This window comes from Aphelocoma coerulescens, chromosome 5, assembly GCF_041296385.1.
Source record: "Aphelocoma coerulescens isolate FSJ_1873_10779 chromosome 5, UR_Acoe_1.0, whole genome shotgun sequence".
Lineage (NCBI taxonomy): Eukaryota > Metazoa > Chordata > Aves > Passeriformes > Corvidae > Aphelocoma > Aphelocoma coerulescens.
The window spans coordinates 56,977,561-56,997,933 of NC_091019.1; the positions used below are offsets into that span (position 1 = coordinate 56,977,561).

Genomic DNA, 20,373 nt, shown 5'->3' on the forward strand with positions numbered 1-20,373 from the left:
CAGCTGGTTTAACTAAAATCCTCTTTAGGTGAGTTTAGGATTCTTGGCTGCAGTTTGAAAGTCAGGGGTTCAGTTTTATTTAGCCTCAGCTGATGGGGCTGAGAGCTAGAATGTCTAAGAGCTAGGGCTTAAAATGAAGGGCTGGGCTGCATCACTGTCATATTTTTAAGCTTTTCACAAGTCTTCATTCCAGAGAGAGCTGTAGCCTAGTTGCAGTGCACACAAATCTGTAGCTGCAAGTGGTTGGTTGTTGGTTTGTTTGGGTTTTTTTCGATTAACTTCACAGTTTTCACTGTAGCAGTCTTGGCCTCTGGGACAAGTCAAGGGCAACTACAGCAGCTTCTGTTCAGGGGCAAAGGCCTCTGAAACTTACTGTTTAACCACATCTGTTCCAAGCTGGTTGAAAACATTTCCAGCTGGAGGAATAAGGGTGAAAGAAAAGTTGCTTTAATAAAATAAATATACAGGCAGAAGGGTACAAAGCTAGCAGTTAAGTAATATTTTTAGTGGCTTTCCATCTTATGAAAGAAACTGGAAATTAAACATCTCTGCCAGTTGTACAAAACAAATGTTTTCACAAGTGGTTGGTACTAACATCTTTCAAGCCATCATCATTTCATAGTTAGTAGTTCCCCTCCCACACAAATAGACTACCCAGATTGTAAAGATGATAAGAGTTTTTGCTCCCTAACTGGCCTCCCATCTGTGGGCACTACTCCCACTTCTCCCAAGTGACTGCTCTCACCAAGAAGCTCTAAGCTGTGTTCCACATCACATTGTAAACACTAATCTGGCAGCTACACAGAAACTGCCCAAAACATCAGTCAAACCAGGTTAGGAGCAGCTATGGTAACAGCAACTTCTCCCTCTTTGAAGGAGAAAATAAATGCTGGATTGCCAGTAGTTGCAGCATGATGCAGTTCAGCTGTTGGTAGTCAAACCTGTATCCTTCAGCACTTGGAGGGAGGTCTGACACACCAAGAGCCAAACATGACATGAAGCATGTGCCAGACAAGCCAAGCTATTGAAAGCTAATTGCATCCAAGGGCTCATTCTTCTTTCCCTCCTCAACAAGTCCTTGTCAGAATTGGTGAAATTACGCTGAAACTGAGCAGGTGCCTCCGGGTACTGCACACAGGAGTTGGGGCTGGGGCTTCCAGAGGACCTGGGCACCAAGCTTGGCTGCCATGCTGTGGATATACCTTTGCTAGTCTTCACTGGAATTGCCACACAACTTACTTGATTCAATTTTTCAGGTGGGTCTCAGAGATCACTTGTAACAGGCTTGAGGCAGCCTGTTCAGTTCAGGTACACTGCAAAAGAAATCTACCAGAATGATCCTTCAGAACAATTTGTCCAGTGATTGATTCATTAGGTTGCACGGAATTTCTTTCTCTTTAGCTTTTCACTGACACCCTCTGGAGCAGGAATCCCTTGTTTTCTTTTAATTATGGGCTGCTTGGCCATTGTGCCTTCACAGTGAGCTGTGAGTTGGGGGTGCAGAGCAGTGTCAGCCAGGCTTGCAGGGAGATCCGTGGAGGCTGAAGGATCAATGCCCATGGGTAAGGCATGGTCAGGTGTCAGCCCCGTGGGGGTAAATGCTTCTGTGGGTGGAGGCAGTTCAGGTGATTGCAACAGATCCTTCTCGAGGCAGTGAAGCTCCAGGGCTGCTCTACAGTCATTCACTGCCTGAATTTCATTCACATTTGGAGGATTAGGGAAGGATTCTTCATCTTCTAAACTATCAGCATCCTCCAGAGGCATTGCTTTTGGGGCACTGTTTGTCCATGGTGCATCTTTTATACCACAGTCAGTGTGAACAGATGCATCTTCTGAATCACCATCATAAGGATCTAAAAACTAAAATAAAATTTCTAAACATGGTGGATGCTTATTTATCCTAAAAAAAACAAAAAACCAAAACAAAACAAACAAGCTGCACCATACAGTGGTCTTTAAAATCCCTTTCAACCTAAGTCACAGACTTACTGTGGAAGTTTTACTATTTATCCACACATTCCTACTTCTGTTTTCATTTTTGGATGCTACACCAAGAACTGTGTTAATAACCAAAACCTACTTGTAGTCCCCTGGATTCCTTTGCTTTCTTGAGTCCTCCAGCAAGTGGGCTAGGCATGACCTATTTAAGAGAAGTTAACATAGGTTTATAAGGCACTTTTCCGTAAATATCAAAAGAAAACCAGAGTAGGTGGAAATCCTAGAGAAGAGGAAGCCAGATTGTCACCTTGCTAAAAGACAGTAAAAGTGTGTCTCAGTCTAATTATTAAAGGTCTGGTAAAGTTAACCTGAAATAGAGCTATGGTAAGTCTTAGTGCACTTCAAGCATTGCACTAAAGAGAACAATGAGTAATTAGATGCCACCAGAAAAATAAACCAAATCAGCACTTAAATAACGGTAGTCAGGGTACAATTTAGAGTCTGGAGAGCTTCCCTCCCACTCAGGTCCCTTTTTGTTCTTTCACATAGGGATGATTTGAAATCCTGAAATAGTGCTTAGAGCCTGGGCCTATTAATTAAAAAAAAAAAAAAAAGAAAAAGCCATGTAGGGAGACTCTATTTAGAAAGCAAACCCCAGAAAGGGAAAGAAGTTAACAGCAAGGAAAGTAGGAAAGTGCTTCTTGAGAAGGATCCACTGCAGGTGCTCAGAGAACACACTGCCAGTCAGTGCCATGCTGCTTCCAGTGGGAAGGGGGAGAACTGAGCACAGCTGAGACAAAGCAGGGCTCAGGAATCTGGACTCAACAGGAAACTAAAGGCTTTAGCACAGAGGCTGAAGTCCAAGCCCACTTGTGACCATGTATTCTTGTGCTGATTCAAGGACAGAGACATCTCCACAAAGCCCTTCTGCTTCTCCAAAGAGCCCAGAATTCCCCCAGTCCTGCCCTGCCACCTGCCTCAGCAACCTCAGTGAGAGCAGCCAGTTCAGGCTGGGAGCTGTGCAAGTCCCCCTTCCCCCCTGCCCAGCCATCACACAGCTGGACTTCCAGGCTGGTTTCTCCCAGGAGAACACAGACAACTCCAGCCTTGCCCTGACCTTTCTGGAAGGTGAAGCAGTGGCAGGCTCCCAGCAGGCAGCTTCTCCGAGCCACAGAGCACATGGACCAACAGCAAGCATCAATTCCAAAGACTTTTACCCATAAATTAAGTATTTTGTTCTCCACTACAGCATCAGGTCTTTTTTCATCAGCACTAAACACACTTGTTTGACAGAATAATTTTCAAGTTACCAATATCCATGACTAACTGCCACAGCAACAGAACCGCTCTTAATCTCCCCCAAAATGGACAGTCAGAAGGTAAAGGTTCTCCACCCAGAGCTGTAGAAATCCCACTGGACCAGAGCTGCTGAAAGTTAACCACCAAGAACAGCCCAGGTCAGCATTTTCTTAGCATTTATCTGCCTAAAACACTGTCTCTTTCCTGCCTCATCCCCCTAGAATCAACTTTAGGAAAGTTAGTTGTTAAGAAAAAGCCTCATAGAGAGGGTAGTGTTGGGTTTGGGATTGTTTTGGTTTATTTTCCAGTCACAAAATCAACAACCCCCCACAACATGCCTCAGATGATCTCTATTGAGACTGGAGGAAGAGCTGGATACACATCAGAGAATCACATCACCATCAGAACACTTCAGAGTCAGTCCTTACCTCCGCCCTGGATTCAGACTCGGACTCTGTGCTTGACTCCACTGTGCACTTCTGCTGCAGAGGAGGAAGGGAAAGAAATGCCACTCAAAGCAGAAGTTACTCCAGCTTCAGGCTAAAACTGAAGTTCTAGTACCAACTGTAGGTGCTGAGTTTCTCCACAGCTTTCCCATCTGAAGCCAGCTTGTCTTTCTAAATATCCTACAATTGTGGTGCTGGTTGGGTTGTGTGAGACATAAGGGGAAAACAGAAGTCTCTCTTATCACTCCTCACCCCCAAAAACACAAAGGGAAGCAGTCCAGAACATGCCTTGCACTTGCTAAGAATTGTTACTCCAGGCTTGTGAGTAACTTTACAAAACGATTTTTAGTTTGCACTGTGGTTCTGTTTGTTTCTTTGCATTTGGTGGCCCTACAGCTCAGAAATGTAACTGCAGATAAATGACTCAAAACACACCCATTTTTACTAAAGCTCTTGCTTAGAAAGAGACCTTACAAACAAACACCTCCCCTAGTCCCCAGAGGGTAGCACAGAGGTGGAGGATTTTCTTCCATCCCTCCCATTTAAATTAACTCATCCACACCTGTTCTTCACGCACTCTTTTCCAGCCCCACCAGCTGCACCATCAGGCCAAGGGCAAACCAACAAACACTTTCTGAATTGTATTTTAATAGAGAGGTAGAGAAGCAGCAATCAGAAAAAGTTACCATGTATTTTCGTGCCAGTCTTTCTATGCAGTCTGGGCTTTTAACTGAATCCTTTTCTTGAGCATCTACTGAAACAGGCAGAGGGTAAGAGAGCACATTAGAAAAAACCTTCTCATAGATAAATTGCCCACACATGGCTACTCCCTTTATGCTAGAAAAGTTGATCAGTCTGTGTTAAGCTCTCAAACAAAGGCAGCTTCTGTTTAAAAAGTAAGAAGCAGCCACTGTCTTCTACCACAACAAGACTTCCCACACTAGTCCTTCATGCAGCATGAGGAAAATATAATCTTTTTTAAAATAAGCTGATACCAGTAACGTGGACTTTTTTTTCCTTTTCTTTTAGGCACTACAAGTTTTCACAATCCTAGAAGAGGTATTTTTACTCAAGACATCCAACCAGACTAGAGAGGGATAAATGCAAAGCTGTGCCATAACCCAGCCCTCTATTCCAGTTCCCCACGCCCAAAATTCAGTCTCTGTACACTCAGCCCCCATCCCCAGGACTCTGTTACAGGGGTCCCCCCCCCTTCCATACCCCCCATGGGCTGCCCAGCATCCCTCCTCTTCCTCCGCCACTGCCTCTTCCCAGCCGAGGCCATCCTGACCCCAGCACCTCCCACCTCTCCAGCTTTATGGGCTGGGCCCCGCTGCCCCCACCTCCACCCTCACACCAGCCCTGCTCAACCTCCTCCACCTGGAGAGCTGCTCCTTCAAAAAGAGGGAATGAAGGAAGAAAACTCAAGAGTGAAGCCCTCCCATGAAAGAAAGCCCTTTGTGCCACTGCAAGGCTCCAGGCTGCTCTGTAGCAGAGCCAACTGCATGGGGCCTTTAGTCACTACATTTCCCAAGTGTGTATATAAAATATACACACACACACATAATATATAAAAGCACAAGGCCTGGTGGCTTCTTCTTCCCCTCTGCTCTCACCAATTTATTTTCTGGAGTCCCATTTCCTTCATACCACCCTCAGGCAGACAGAAGAGTCAACAATCAAAGGGAACAGCCCTCTTCCTTCCAGAGGCAGCCAGGGTGTTCAAAGATATTTCTTCCTGCAATTTGCTGGAGCAGACGATCTCCCCTGTAGCATCCTTCTTGAAGACTTAAAATCCAGCACAACAATTTTACCATTTATAAGTTCCAGGAATAGTATTTTTTCAGAGTTACTGGAGAACTATAAATCAGGTCTGTTTTTCACAAAGAAGCAGGTCTGATTTGACCCTTTAAAAGCCACATCTCCATTCCCTTTCTTCTTGTTCTTTTTATGGGAAATGAGGAACTATTTTTACTTTCTTCCAAATCAAATTCCTTTTCTTCCCATTATCTCTTTCCTGCTACTTTATAAAAACCTCAGCAAAACAAACATCTCACTCTAAAGCCAGCAGTGCCTCTGAAAAGGCACAAGGAGCAAGTCCCAGTGGAGGTGACAGTGACAGCAGCTGTACCAGCAGCAGCTCACAAGCCTTCACCCCACTTTTGCCTCCAGCTGAGCTTAGACCCCGTTGCTTACACCTCTTTTCTTCCCAGACACCTGCCTTTCCATCTCCTTACCTCCCCTACCCAGGCCAAAACCATCTGATGATTACTCCCTCTCTTCAGAATCTCCAACCATTTTCAAAACACAGCAGCCAAAAATCTCACTCGATACCCCACAGCACCTCCCACCACCGAGGTGGGAGCTAAGGAGCTGCTGCCTGCATCACCAGCTGAGCTGTATGAGCACAAATGACCATCATGCTTCACCCAAATACATGGCTGGGAGTGATTACTCTCACAAAAGCCTGCCCAAAATTAGCTATGGATGCTTCACAGGCAGCAGCTGTTGGTGACAAGGCCCCAGGCTCCATGGATTGGTCTGCCAGGCAGTGCAGATGAAATGGCAGCTGCAAGGGTGAGCACAGTTCAAGGCTCCCCCCTGTGCTCTTCTGGGCAGGGCCAGGCAGCAGTTACAGTCACACAAGAGAATTCCAAAGGAGATCTTGGGTGTCCACTTCCCAGAGCACACAGGTGATGCCACCACTGAGCCCTGGGGCTGCAGCATGAATGGGGAGGTGGCCAGAGGGTCACAGGGGCGCAGCAACGCTCGCTCCAGGGTTCATTCCCATCATTTCCCACTGCTCAGTGCTCTGCCTCTCCTCGTCACTCCTGGCCCTGCACAGAACTTGTGCCAGCCTCAGCAAGCTCTGATTTCCCTTGAGTCCAGGCTTTCTTATGGTCTAACTGCTCAGTGTAACGTAGGGAACAACTCAAAACACCCAACACGTTCTCAGGGCAAGAAATACTGGAGATAACCTGCAAGTTTCACTGGAATTATTCTCTAAGAGATAAATTAGTTTTCAAGAGAGGTTAAGACTTGTGCCATCACTGACCAAGTGGAAAAGTCTTCAGCATTTTTTGTCACAGTAAATTTTAAATCCCAATGTTACTAATTGGAAGGTATTTTCGCTATTTTTTACACATTATGGAAGATCTTGTGTAATAGACTTTAGTCACAAGTCACACATACCTTAAAATCTACCTTAGTCTTGGTACAATACTACTGAATCAGAATTTTTTACAGAGGCCTTGAAGTAGTAACCGAAAGCTTGCTGAGCTCTGCTCTCCTGTTAACTTCCAACACTGCACATCACAGAAGGAAGCCTTTTCCTCCTGATCATTGCTTCTGTCACTCACACCGAACTGGAAGTCAGTACTAGTGCACACATTGGAAACTTTAACTCCCTTCCTGCATCTGGTTTGCTGTCATGTTTATTACAGCAGCAGGACATCCATCACTACACGGGATGGTGATGGAACACAGACATCACACCCTGGCTGCGCTGTGCAGAACAGGGCAAACAGCTCCTGCCAAGGCACAAGGACACTTGAGTTGGAGCACATCCCACACGGGCCCCAGGCAGGGCTGTGGGGGAGCCACAGCTCCTGCCTCACTCTCCAAGAACACTTTGTCCTTGCTTTGACAATGCTTCTTTCACTGACATGCAGGAACCAGTCTGTTCTGCAGACTTCATGAGATAATTTGCAAGGGTTTTGAATGTTTCATGTGACACAGAATGTGATGTGTGTAAGACGAATGCCCCACTTTTACAGACATTCAGCCTTCAGCAACTGTGTGAAGAGTAACTGAAGTGGATTTTCATATCCCATCTCTTATTTATCAAGTTTCATTCTTGGAAAAAGAATTCAGATTTGCAACCACATGATCACCTCAGTCTAGTGAACTGACATGCAGGAACACCAGCTTGAAGCAAGTGGCCCAAGGCCAGTGAACTCCTGAGCTCACAGTGTTATCCACTGCCCCATCCTATCCTTAAAACAGGAATTGCCCTCTCCCCACCCCCAGAGTGCTGCTTTGACATAAAGCTCTCCTTACAAAGCCACAGCTTATACAAGTTACTTTGAACTAGCTACAGGAACTGACTTTAGGTACCTGTGAAATAGTTAGGACCAGAAACTCCCATATTCTCACATCACCACATTAACAAACACCAGCACAGCATCATTGTATGTGAATTATTTTACACTGGGAGCTCCTGTTCATGGAGCAGAACAGATGGACACAGGACACCAGCAGGGCAAGGGGCTCAGAATGTGCCCTTACCACCCCCCCTTTGATCAGTTCCTTGAACTCAAGCTATCGTGAACACCAAATAGAACCTGCCTGAAGTCAAAGGGCACCCAACAGGCACCAAAGGCAAGTTGCTGGACAGAGAAGTCAACAACTTGGATTCTTTTTGCTACTCGAACACCAAGGAATACAAAATGCAGCACAACCAAGTAGCTCCATGGCAGGTTGTGTGATGTGTAACTTCTCAGGCAAAAGCACTTGATCCACCGCCCTGCAGCAGCCAGGAGTGGAGTTGCAGGGTGCATTCACCCAGACTTTGAAACAGCTGCTGAACCACAAATGTGCATTAAACCCAACTTGGAGTGAATCACTTTTTCAGAAACCCTTCCTGCTCTGGCATGGCACTGGTTTGTAGCAGGACCACCAAGCACACCCTATTAATTATACATGTAATGTGAGAGCAGCTGGAGGCTCAGGATCCAGAGCCACAACTCACATGGGCATGGGCAGAGCAGCTTTGTTTCAGTGTGAACACAAAGTCCAGTGACACAGCTCAATTCTTAACACTTTTATTCTTACAGTTCTAGGTTTGAACTGTACATGCAGAGTTGCATAAGTCACAATAGAGATTTACAGTGGATTCTATTCTATGGTAGAGTGCAATCCAGAATCCTTGAACAGTATAAAAAACAACTTTAAACATCAAGACCTTGTTAGGAGCAGAAGGATTAAAGCTTCCCCAAGAGATTCAGCTCTCCTAGATACCTAGTTACTAGGTACTGTATGTTAGACACGTAAGAATTGAAGAGCTGTGGAACACTAAACAAACTTGGAACACCCTGATGTCTTCCCATCTTCCATTACTTCTTTCCGCATTTCTGGCAATTAAGAATAAGTCAAAAACCCTGCCACCTGCAACCAGCTAATACAGACAAAAATAACTACTCCTCACTTGCCTGTTTAGGGTCGTACAGTGTTAAAGAAAATATTCCCTCAATGGCATTTGTATCTCACATCAGCTGAAAAAGCAATGTAACAAAAATAAAGGTATAACATCTTTGAAAATAAATATAAAGAGGGAATGCAGACAAAGTGTCAAAGATTTTTTTTGGCAGGTAACATTCATAATATACAAAATATAACTTATTCATATTAGCCAAGGAAACATTCATGAGTTCCTGTAAACTGGTTTAATCCACCTCCTCCATGCGTGATGTGTCATCATCTCCTTCAAGAGGTGGCATCTCCTCAGTGACTGCTGGACTGGCTTCTTCTGCAGCAGTGTCATCTTCATCAATGCCTGCACAGGAAACACACATACACCATTAATGCTAACAGCACAACTCAAACCTTTCATCTCCACAGCACTTCCAACCACCTGAGGGGTCCATTTTCTACACTACCAAGCAGGACACCAAGGTGACCTCTAGACAATACAACACCCCAAGTTCACTGGAGCCAGGACAGATTCGGGAACTTACCCAGCCCAAGTTTGATCATTCTGTAAATGCGGTTGGCATGTGTCTGAGGATCTTCTAAGCTGAAGCCAGAGGACAGGAGTGCTGTCTCATACAGCAAGATGACAAGATCCTTCACAGACTTGTCATTCTTATCAGCCTCTGCTTTCTGCCTCAGTGTTTCAATGATGGAATGATCAGGATTAATCTCCAGGTGTTTCTTTGCTGCCATATATCCCATTGTGGAGTTGTCCCTTAATGCCTGCGCTTTCATGATCCTCTCCATGTTGGCTGTCCAGCCATACGTACTTGTCACAATGCAGCACGGGGAAGTAACTAAACGATTGGACACCACAACCTGCAGAGGGAATAAAAAGCAGAAGTTTGCAATTTAAGCATTTCAACAAGTACAACTGATTTACCCTGAATTCATTTTTATCACAGAACTTGTTACCTAGGTAAACTAATTACTACTTTTACCTTTTCCACTTTCTTTTCAAGGATATCTTTCATTATCTTGCAAAGATTTTCAAACTTTGCTTTCTTCTCCTCCTGTTTCTTTTTCTCTTCCTCATCTTCTGGAAGCTCTAGACCCTCCTTTGTTACAGAAACCAGGGTCTTGCCTTCAAATTCCTTCAGCTGCTGCACACAGTATTCATCAATAGGCTCAATCATGTAGATCACTTCCAGCCCATGTTTGCGAAGACGCTCCACAAACGCAGAGTTGGCCACCTGATCCTTTGTTTCACCTGCAAAGAACACCACCACAGATGAGCCTCAGCCCTAACAGCAGCTTACTCATGTTCTGCAGAGCCTCTGCAACATCTGTGGTGCTTCATGCCCCAACCACAGGAAAAAAATAAAGGGCACCAACAGCCTGAAGACACTCAAGCTGCTTGAACTCACTCCAGCATCTAATACTCTGAACTGATTTGGAAGCAAATTTGCATTTCCTGGAATCCCAGGTAAAAAACGTTCCTTGCTTGGCAGGAGTGGGAAACTGGGAACCCTTGTAAGAGCATTTATGAATGCCCCAGAAGGTAACCCTACATTATGGGTGTAGGCATTTACAGAATTTCAGTTCCCAACTCACCAGTAATGTAGTAGACATGTTTCTGGTTTTCCTTCATCCGAGTGCAGTAATCCTTCAGAGAAACCATTTCATCACCAGATGCAGATGTGTAGTACCTCAGCAACTCTGAGAGCTTCTTGCGGTTCTGCGAGTCCTCATGGATGCCAAGCTACAGGAGGAGAAAGAAAAATCACCAAGTGCTTCCTTTAGTTAAATACTGAACTGTGGCAGTTTAGTAGTTCAGGCACAACAACAATCTCTAACTGCAAAGATCAGCACTGTTCAGCAGAAAGACAACAAACCTTGATGTTCTTGGAGAACTGCTCATAGAACTTTTTGTAGTTCTCCTTGTCTTCAGCCAGCTCAGTGAAAAGTTCCAAGCACTTCTTCACCAAGTTCTTCCGGATCACTTTCAGGATCTTGCTTTGCTGCAGCATCTCACGAGAAATATTCAGAGGTAAATCCTCAGAGTCTACCACACCTCTCATGAAATCTGGAGAGTGACAGAATTACCTTTTTTAGTCTCAAGCAATAAATATTACCAGTCACTCTACCTACATGCAGCTCTGCCCATTAAAAATTATGAAGTGGTGTCTACAGAACTCTGGGAAACATGAACTGAGCAGTACTTCTAACTGCTCAGATACCTCATCAGCTATTTAGAACTGAGATCTTCCCCCTTCCAAGTTTCTTTAAATTCAAAAGGAAACCACAGAATAGCTAAGCAGTTCCTCTAACATTTTAGGTAACACTATCCCCAAAATTATACTCACTCAGATATTCAGGGATCAGCTCCTCACAGTTGTCCATGATGAAAACTCTGCGCACATACAATTTGATATTGTTCTTCTTCTTCCTGTTTTCAAACAGATCAAAGGGTGCACGCCGTGGGACAAAAAGGAGAGCCCTGAATTCCAGCTGCCCTTCCACAGAGAAGTGCTGTGAGAAAGCAGTATGATAGTTTTAGTCCATTTGCATCGTTTCCCACTGTGGTAACTACTTAACAGCTCTTCAAATGCAATACACGAACTGATCCCTAGAGATCAAATTAACACAGCAGCTGAGACACTGGTCAGGAACAAGCACTTTCCTCAGACAGACACATTGAATTAGTGCTCAGTTACTCAGGCCAGCAGACCAACTCTGAACACATTCAATTCCTTAAACAGCATACTGAGATTTAGAAAGCAAATGTATTCTTATTGCACTTCCTGCTTTCAGACAATGAAAGGCATAAAACCTTTTCAATTAAGAATTACAAACATAATTTATATGTAACCCAGTTTTAAATTAGACATGGAAGCTAAGCTATGAACTCAGAAGGCATCTGCACTTCCGGACTGCAGGTTCAGTTCAGATCATGAACACCAATGCAGAGTTCAGCAGCATGTTTAGCAAGCTTCCAGCTTCAGTGCTGTGTACTATAGTTTAAATGTCCACATATACAACAGCTATAATTGTGTCTCGAGAGAAAAACTTACTTTGACAGCCAGGTGGTCTTCCCAGTCATTAGTCAGACTCTTGTAGAATTCTCCATACTCCTCATTGGTTATGTCATCTGGGTTCCTGGTCCAAATGGGTTTGGTCTTGTTGAGCTCTTCCTGATCAATGTACTTCTCCTTAATCTTCTTTTTCTTCTTCTTATCTCCATCCTTCTTCTCTTCTTCTTCATCAGAACCAACATCTTCAATCTCTGGTTTATCTTCTGTCTTTTCCTCCTTCTCATCTTTTTCTTCTTCCTTTTCCTCAGCCTCATCATCACTCACCTCCTTATCACGCTCCTTCTCCACCTACAAAAAAGACAGCAGTACTTGAATTTCAAAAGCTGTAAGTTTATTAAGTCACAGTTCTGAGGTACCCCTTGTAGTCTCACAAAGCCAGAAAACTCCACAAACATTGTGTCAAGCTTTCCCTCCTACACTCCAAGGACTCTGGGTGCTGACACAAGTGGTGTTTTGTTTTTATGTGCTATGAGCTAAATTCTTACCATTCAGTGCCATTACACTGAACGACTCATAATAATGCACCCAGATGCAGTCAACAGTTTGGAGACAGACACTACTGGCTTGGGAAACACCTGTGGTTTTTTTAACCTAGTCCTGTGAAATATCATTTTGAGTAACAACTGCACTTCCCAAGAGCTTTCTCCATGTAACATGTGGAAGAATTGACACTAACCAAATAAAAACTAACTGCTCCTTCTTACACAAACTCACGTGTGAAAGCAGCAATACTCATTTAGTATTTCAAGTAAGGTACGTACAAAGAGCGTGATTGGGTAGCCGATGAACTGAGAGTGCTTCTTCACAATTTCCTTGATTCGACGCTCTTCCAGGTATTCAGTCTGATCTTCTTTAAGATGCAGGATGACTTTTGTTCCACGGCCAAGAGGTTCACCTAGAATGGAGTTCACACATTTTACTTTGCTGCAGCACAGCAAACCTTGATTCATTTTTTAAAAGGACACTGCTCTATCAGCAATTTTCTCACCACTAGGTAAATGAAGCTTCTAGGTCTAGAAACAGCCTAGGTTACACTTTCTCAGGTTTCCCCACGTGTATTTCAAACAGGTTTCAGGAACTGTTTCCTAGACTGTTCAGGGTCTTTAGACTGCATACACAGTCGTTGAAGCCTTAAAGTATTTTTCCACACAAACTTTGAAAGCTTAAGTCTTAATACACCATTTACCTGGCCATTCAGTATATATCAAAATATGCCAACTTAAATGACCAGGGATGAACCTGGACCTGTGCATGATGTGACACATGATTTGTACTAATTCCTTTTATCTAGTGTCTTTTCCAAGACAAAGTATGTGCCACTGTCAAACATATTTAAAAAGCACCACTGAGCCAGAACGCTGAACACTCACCGTTATCCAGTCTGACAGTGAAGGACCCTCCAGCTGAGGACTCCCAAGCATACTGCTCATCATCATTGTGCTTGGTAATCACTGTTACTTTTTCAGCAACCAGGTAGGCAGAGTAGAAGCCAACACCAAACTGACCAATCATGGAGATATCGGCCCCTGCCTGCAGGGCTTCCATGAAAGCCTTGGTGCCAGACTTGGCAATGGTACCGAGGTTGTTGACCAGGTCAGCTTTGGTCATCCCAATGCCAGTATCTACAATGGTTAGAGTGCGATCATGCTTGTTTGGAATCAGGTTAATTTTCAGCTCTTTTCCAGAATCCAGCTTGCTTGGGTCAGTCAAGCTTTCATATCTTATCTTATCCAGAGCCTGTAAAAGAAGAGACAGGTTTCAGCATTCCCTGACTATTCCTAGAAATTCCAGCAATTGTCATAATTTACCAGGGTAGTACTGGTACTCACATCTGAGGAATTGGAGATCAGCTCACGGAGGAAGATTTCCTTATTGGAGTAGAATGTGTTGATGATCAGAGACATCAACTGAGCAATCTCAGCCTGAAAGGCAAAGGTCTCCACCTCCTCCTCCATTGGTTGGTCCTGAGTTTGCACAGCTTCCGGCATCTGTGAAGATAGAGGGAGGAGTTTAAATTCCATCTGGAACAGCCTAGCTAACATATCCTGTTTCATGCAGTGACAATGGCACTCTGAGATCAAGTACTTTAACCACGTGGCTTCAGCATCAGAGGAACACACACATAAAAAAGCCCTTCCCAGATCTTATTTCCAGCCAGTAACCCCTCGGAAAATAGATGACAAGAACTTAAACTACAGGCTCACTTTACGCTCGCTTTACTTTGCGGCACTTAGGATAAGACAAGACTCTTCCTCTCTAACTTCCTTAATTTATGAGTTGGTATGAGACCTTTATTTTCCCTCTCCACAGAACTACCTAAAGTCTTCATTTGAGTGGCTTCTCTCTTATTCGCATCCATCTATTACTTTGCATACACAGTTATGCCCTCCAGCAGCAAACACTATGCACAACTCTCACTTATGTACCAACACCGCTCCACCGGACTCGTTTCTCTGGACACATACTAACGTGGATAAATATTCGTCCTTCACCGGCTACCTGCTGCCCATGGTCCTCCCCTGCGGGAGCCAAGCCTCAGGGGCGGCGGATTTCGCCCGACAGAGCTTTGTCCAACCACAGCCACGATTCGCTCTCTGCAGGACACCGGCACCGAGCGCGGCCGGAACGGCCCCGGCTCCCCCCGCCCGCGCCAGGGCCGCGCCCCCGGGCGGGAGCGGCGGCGCAGCGCCCCCTAGCGGCGCCCGCCGGAACCGCGAGACGTTCTAGAAACTGCCAGAGCTTTCCCTGCCCCCCCCATCCCGCCCGCGCCGCGCGCGCGCCCCCCTCACCCCCCCAAAGCGCTGCGGTGCCAGCAGCCCCCGAGCCCGCGCCTGGCCTCACGTCCTTGCCCCGCTCCTGCCCCTTCACGCCGCTCTTTCTCCCCATCCCCCCTTCCTTTCCTCCTGCACTCCGCTTTTCTCCCGCTCCTTCCTTCCTGCCGCCCCCGCTCTCTCCCCCTCTGCCCCTCACCCCCTTCTCTCCCGGCGCTCCACTCCTTCCCTCTAGCCCGTTCTCCCTCCTCCCACAGTACTCCTCTTTCTGCAACCCATTTCTTCTCCCTATCGCCGCCGGTCCTTTTCTCCTGCTCCCAGGCTCCTTTCCTCCCCTCCCGCCCCCGCCGCTTTCCCGGCCCGGCGCTCCCCCACCGCCGCTCCTCCATCTTGTCCTCTCATGGCTAGGCACCCATTCATTGAGAACAAATCCCTCCAGCCCCCCGCTCCCTCCGCGCCAAAGCGGGCTCGGGTCACCCCCGCCCCCCCAGCCACCCTGCGAGGCGGAGGCGGCGCTGCAGCCCAGGACGAGAACAGCCTTCCCTGACCGCCACCTACGCTCCCTGCTCCGCTACGATACCGGACCCCTTCCCCCCCAAGGACTACCCATCAGTTTCCCCCCCTTCCACCACCTTTCTTAAGGAACATAAATTTAATAAACCAAGTTCAGAAGCACCAGCGACAACCCCGCTTTCAGCCATACCCAGACTCTGCACGCGACCACCCTCTGACCCCTAATCACCTTTCCTAAAATCTAAAGAGGCACGGACGGAAGCACGACCAGCGCCACGCGGCTCCTACAGCACACCCCATCCCCCACGCAATCTCTAACACCAGCCCCGCAGCCCCAACGACCGAGCCCCGAGATTCGGTCAGAAAACACTCCCTGCAACGATCCAGCCCTAGCAAGAGCCGACTGCCGCCTCCGCCGCTCACCTTGGCAAGGGGAAGGGGCGCTGCTCTCCTCGCTGACGCTGTAACACGACCCTCACGCTCCGCGATACCCTCGGTAGTGCGCGCTCCCCGCCGCCCGCCCGGTTTATATACGGCAGGATCCGCCTCCTTCCAGAACCATCGGGAACCTTCACCGCCGGCGCGGGGGGGCCCGGGGAGAGGGGCGAGAGGCGGGGGCGGAACCAACCGGCCGAGGGGAGGGGCCGTGCCGCTCGCAGCCAATCGCAGCCGTCCGCGACAGGCGCCGCGGGGCGGCGGCTGAATGAGCGCGAGCGCGCGCCTTCCTCCCACCCCGCCCCCCTGCGCCCCCAGCGATTGGCTCGGCCGGGAATCCGAGGGGAGGGGGGAAGCAGGGAGGAGGTGGGCGCATGCGCAGTAGCTGGCCGCGCAAAGGGGCGCTGAATGGGCGGGGCCCGGGGCGGTTGCGCGAGTGGCTGGTGACGTCACCCGCTCCCGAGCGCCGCTCCGAACGTCCTAGAAGGGGGCGGGGCCGGGTCCCTTGTCCCCCCAATCCTCCTGCATCCTGCCCCCGCCCCCGCGGAGCGGCAGGGAAGGGCCTGGAACACTCGGGGTGCCCCCCCACTCCTGCCGGGAATGGCCCAGGGCCGGGGTGTGGGGTGGTGGTCAACCTCTCTCCCCCGTTCCGAGCCCCCGTCTCTGCTGCGTGGCCGGTGCGCCGGCGTGCGGGAGTGCCGGGGTGCGGGTGCTCAGGTGTGCGAGTGCGGGGGTGCAGGTGTGTGTGAGGGCGCGGGGTGCAGGTGTGTGTGAGCGCGGGGTGCAGGTGTGTGAGGGTGCGGGGGTGCAGGTGTGTGAGGGTGCGGGGGTGCAGGTGTGTGTAGGTGCGGGGGTGCAAGTGTGTGTGAGGGTGCGGGTGCTCAAGTGTGTGAGGGTGCGGGGTGCAGGTGTGTGTGTGAGTGCGGGGGTGCAGGTGTGTGTGTGAGTGCGGGGTGCAGGTGTGTGTGAAGGTGCGGGTGCTCAGGTGTGTGAGGGTGCGGGGGTGCAGGTGTGTGTGTGCGGGTGCGGGGTGCAGGTGTGAGGGTGCGGGGTGCAGGTGTGTGTGAGGGTGCGGGTGCTCAGGTGTGTGAGGGTGCGGGGGTGCAGGTGTGTGTGCGGGTGCGGGCTGCAGGTGTGTGTGAGTGCGGGGTGCAGGTGTGAGGGTGCGGGGTGCAGGTGTGTGTGAAGGTGCGGGTGCTCAGGTGTGTGAGAGTGCGGGGGTGCAGGTGTGTGCGAGGGTGCGGGGGTGCAGATGTGTGTAGGTGCGGGGGTGCAAGTGTGTGTGAGTGTGCGGGTGCTCAAGTGTGTGAGGGTGCGGGGTGCAGGTGTGTGTGAGTGCGGGGGTGCAGGTGTGTGTGAGCGCGGGGTGCAGGTGTGTGTGAGTGCGGGGGTGCAGGTGTGTGTGAGGGCGCGGGGTGCAGGTGTGTGTGAGTGCGGGGTGCAGGTGTGTGAGCGCGGGGTGCAGGTGTGCAAGGGTGCGAGGTGCAGGTGTGCAGGAGTACAGGTGGACGTGTGCGGCTGTGTGTGTGCGCAGGTTTAGGTGTGCAGCTGTGCGGGTGTGCCGGTGCAGCTGTGCAGGTGCTGCCATCCCCTCGGGTGGGGTGAGGGGCTGCGGGAGGGCGGCACCGCTCCCCTTCCCCTGCTCGCCAGGCAGGATTCGGCCGCGCTGCCGGGCGTAGCCGGGTGAATCACAGCCTAGGGATGCTGTGGTAACGCGTTTCGCCTGCTCAGGGAAAACAACACTGGTTCTCACGGAGCAGGTATCAGTCTGCCAGTTAACAAAACTCTGCCTCTCGGTCTCTGCACTTCCACAGGGTAAAAAGAGCCATGGGACCGAATCCAAGCGGCTCAGCAGACCTACATAGCTATGCAGTTACTTAAGGATTTAAGCGCTAATAGTAGACATGAGACGTAGGTCAGTGCTGTTGGGTTTGTAACAGCCCAAAGCCTGAAACCTGCTGGGATTATCAGCCTGAACGTGGCCTTTGCCAGTTCATCTGGGAAATCTTGGTTGATGTTCAAAGGACACCGCAAGAGACAACTTTATACATACAATTACACATCCTGCATAAAGGCTTTGATATGTACATGTCTCATTATACCCAGCAGCTCTGTGATTGCAGCATTTAGTAGGGAGGGTATTTTTATATCCTGAATGACCTGATTGGGAGCAGGGAGTTAAATGCAGATCTTCCACATCTCAGGAGAATGATCTGCATCCCATGTGTTCCAGACCAGACTGCTAAAACTTTCTTCTTGGAGCTGATCCACTTTCGAGGATATAAATACCAAGAGAAACTACATGTTAAAATTGTGCACTGATGTAAGCATGAATCTAGACAAATCTCCTTGCTCTAAAGAACAGCTATTATTTGAGGAATAAAAAGAATGTTGTTTCTGTTGCAAAAATGCATGCCAGGTGCAACTTCTTTCTGTTTTCTTTAGGCTCTTAGATGTACCCCAGACTTCTGTCTAGTTCAATATCTTTGGGAAATTGAATTTTAAGTTGCCTAACCGGACCTTCTCCAAGTTAATCATCTGAAATAGGCTGGCTAGCATGAACTAGATATTCCAGTACTTACATCCATTGATGTATTTAATCAAAAATCCTCATGCTGAATGTAGTATTCTTTGCATTCATTATCCTGCAGTTTAACCCAGACAAGCAAATCTAATTGAATTGGGGTCCACTGGCTTGATTTTGTTGTAGCATTATATTTTCAGGGAGTTTTCAGTATTCTGACAAGAAGATACATTAAGTACATGTGTAAAACATGTAGGAACACCAAAGAATTAAAATTACAGCTTGTCTTGCTGCAGTTTCTGCAGTATCTGGATCAGTACATGCATTGGTGCAATGTCTTAAAGGACTCTGCCCTTCTAAGAGGTGCTCCAGCTCTGACCCAAGCAGTTGGCCAAAATACAGGATCCTGCAGGTTATTTTAATTAGGTGGAAAAATTAATCGTGGTGCAAACGTAACAGGGTGTATAGATGAGCTGCTGCTCAGCCCACAGGAGAAATCAGACCACTTGTAAGGGTGAGGTTATTTGCTCACTGTTCTAAGCCACTGAAAAAGCTGGATTTCAGCCAACATTCAGCCTCGGAAGTTCTGCACTTACAGTCTGGGTCACCTTCTTGGTACTTACTTTGGCTGGTTGTTACTCTCTTCAAGTTTGATTTTGAGGTGTTCTCAATACATTTCTTTTCCTTTCTCTCAAACATGTATGCCTGTACGAAGTAATGTGCACCAAAATGCTTTCTTGAGTACAAGTTCCTTTCTCTGCACAGTGACTGTGATTTCAGTGATCTGACAGCTGCTTTGGTTGTCTGCTTCCATAAAGCAGCCTAATGGCTCTCCACTACTATCCTAATGAAGTGTGGCAGATAAGCATAATGATGTAACTTCCATGTTTTTTCTTAGATTAAAAATAGTCATGGTATAGTATAAATTCTATAGTATGTGCCTTTTAGGCTGAAACCCTCTTACATTCAGATTCCATTGACTGAAATGCTCCTAATGTGTATTTGCATCAAAGTAACTTCTGTACTTCAGAGAACTGCTAAACTGTTGCAATATATGGAAAGCTGTCCAAGCATTTTATCCAGCGATATCCTACTAAATTTACTTGCATGCTCTCCTTTTGAGGTGTCCAGAATTTTAAGGGTGCCACTTTTATAAAAATATGCAAGATGTTTAAGAAAATATTTTCCTTTCTAATCTCTCGATTAATGTGGGTCCAGTGAGTCAGACTTAGGGATATATATCATTTCAAGCATGTGAAGACCTATGGAAGGCTTTGCATATGTCTGCAGGATCCCATGCCTTTATACTGTCTAATCTCCAGTCACATCATTCTGTTTTCTCTTTTGTGGTTGTGTTATTCAGCCTTCAAAAGCAGACTGATTCCTTTTGTCAAAGTTGTTTGACAAGTACACTGGGAGAACGTAATCTCATACCAAACCATCTAAATTTTCCCAGCTCTGCTTAATCCGAGTTCCTCTGTGCCTGTGTAAAATTTTCTTCATGACTTGTGAATAACCTGTATTCTTTTTGTTCTGTTATGCAGTGAGGACTAGCAAATATAGACACTTTGTTCCTATGGTTACTCTATTTTAACTGATCCCAGTTTTGTATTGCTTCACTTTTAGGCAAGGGGGAAAAAAAGAGACTTGTTCCACAGTTGGTTCGTGTTAGAGTTAATTTTGGAGGAAACTCTGACCAAGACAGATCCATTTTTCAACCAAGAGATCATGCTGGTTTTTGTTGGGGTAGACTTAATTTTCTTCATAGCAGCCAGTATGGAGTTATATTTTGAATTTGTACTGAAAACAGGGTTGATAACACACAGATGTTTTTGTTATTGCTCAGCAGTGTTTGCACATTGTCAAGGCCTTTTCTGCTTCTCACACTGATGCCCAGCAAGAAGGCTGGGGGGACACAAGGACCTGTGAGGGGACACAGCTGACCCCACCTCACCAAGAGGACACTCCTTACCAGAAAGCCTCCATCGTGCATTTCCTGGTTTCCTAAGGATTAGTCCCATGCTTGTTCTCCATATACATTTGCATCCTAATAGAATCTTTAATTACACAGTTTCATGGAACTCCTTACTATGTGGAAGTTATAATATTTAAAAAGAACAAAGTAAAAGTTGGCTGAAAGAAAGTTATTTAATGTTCAAAGT

At 47.2% G+C, this 20,373-nt stretch overlaps 2 protein-coding genes across 2 annotated transcripts; both read right to left on the reverse strand.

Annotated features, from left to right (window-relative positions):
* Window positions 1-431: 431 nt before the first annotated feature.
* Window positions 432-4,968, reverse strand: LOC138111853 (uncharacterized). Its single transcript, XM_069018284.1, has 5 exons — window positions 4,905-4,968; window positions 4,370-4,437; window positions 3,666-3,719; window positions 2,081-2,140; window positions 432-1,860 (listed from the first exon to the last, which is right to left on the reverse strand). The coding sequence occupies exons 1-5, from the start codon at window positions 4,966-4,968 to the stop codon at window positions 1,372-1,374; spliced, it is 735 nt and encodes a 244-aa protein (XP_068874385.1). The 3' UTR covers window positions 432-1,371.
* Window positions 4,969-8,490: 3,522 nt separating this feature from the next.
* Window positions 8,491-15,783, reverse strand: HSP90AA1 (heat shock protein 90 alpha family class A member 1). Its single transcript, XM_069018285.1, has 11 exons — window positions 15,676-15,783; window positions 13,798-13,956; window positions 13,339-13,705; window positions 12,730-12,863; window positions 11,948-12,256; window positions 11,240-11,405; window positions 10,769-10,959; window positions 10,488-10,635; window positions 9,875-10,143; window positions 9,419-9,752; window positions 8,491-9,237 (listed from the first exon to the last, which is right to left on the reverse strand). The coding sequence occupies exons 2-11, from the start codon at window positions 13,954-13,956 to the stop codon at window positions 9,128-9,130; spliced, it is 2,187 nt and encodes a 728-aa protein (XP_068874386.1). The 5' UTR covers window positions 15,676-15,783; the 3' UTR covers window positions 8,491-9,127.
* Between the last annotated feature and the right edge of the window lie 4,590 nt (window positions 15,784-20,373).

Excerpts from the sequence above, each read along its gene's own strand:
- LOC138111853 (XM_069018284.1), bottom strand. The coding sequence starts at position 4,968 with ATGGCCTCGGCTGGGAAGAGGCAGTGGCGGAGGAAGAGGAGGGATGCT. Across the intron at positions 2,141-3,665 it reads AGTCTGAATCCAGGGCGGAG|GTCATGCCTAGCCCACTTGC; the intron begins GTAAGGACTGAC and ends TCTCTTAAATAG. Across the intron at positions 1,861-2,080 it reads AGGAATCCAGGGGACTACAA|TTTTTAGATCCTTATGATGG; the intron begins GTAGGTTTTGGT and ends ATTTTATTTTAG.
- HSP90AA1 (XM_069018285.1), bottom strand. The coding sequence starts at position 13,956 with ATGCCGGAAGCTGTGCAAACTCAGGACCAACCAATGGAGGAGGAGGTG. Across the intron at positions 10,960-11,239 it reads GCTGATCCCTGAATATCTGA|ATTTCATGAGAGGTGTGGTA; the intron begins GTGAGTATAATT and ends GTCACTCTCCAG. Across the intron at positions 9,238-9,418 it reads AATGATCAAACTTGGGCTGG|GCATTGATGAAGATGACACT; the intron begins GTAAGTTCCCGA and ends TTTCCTGTGCAG.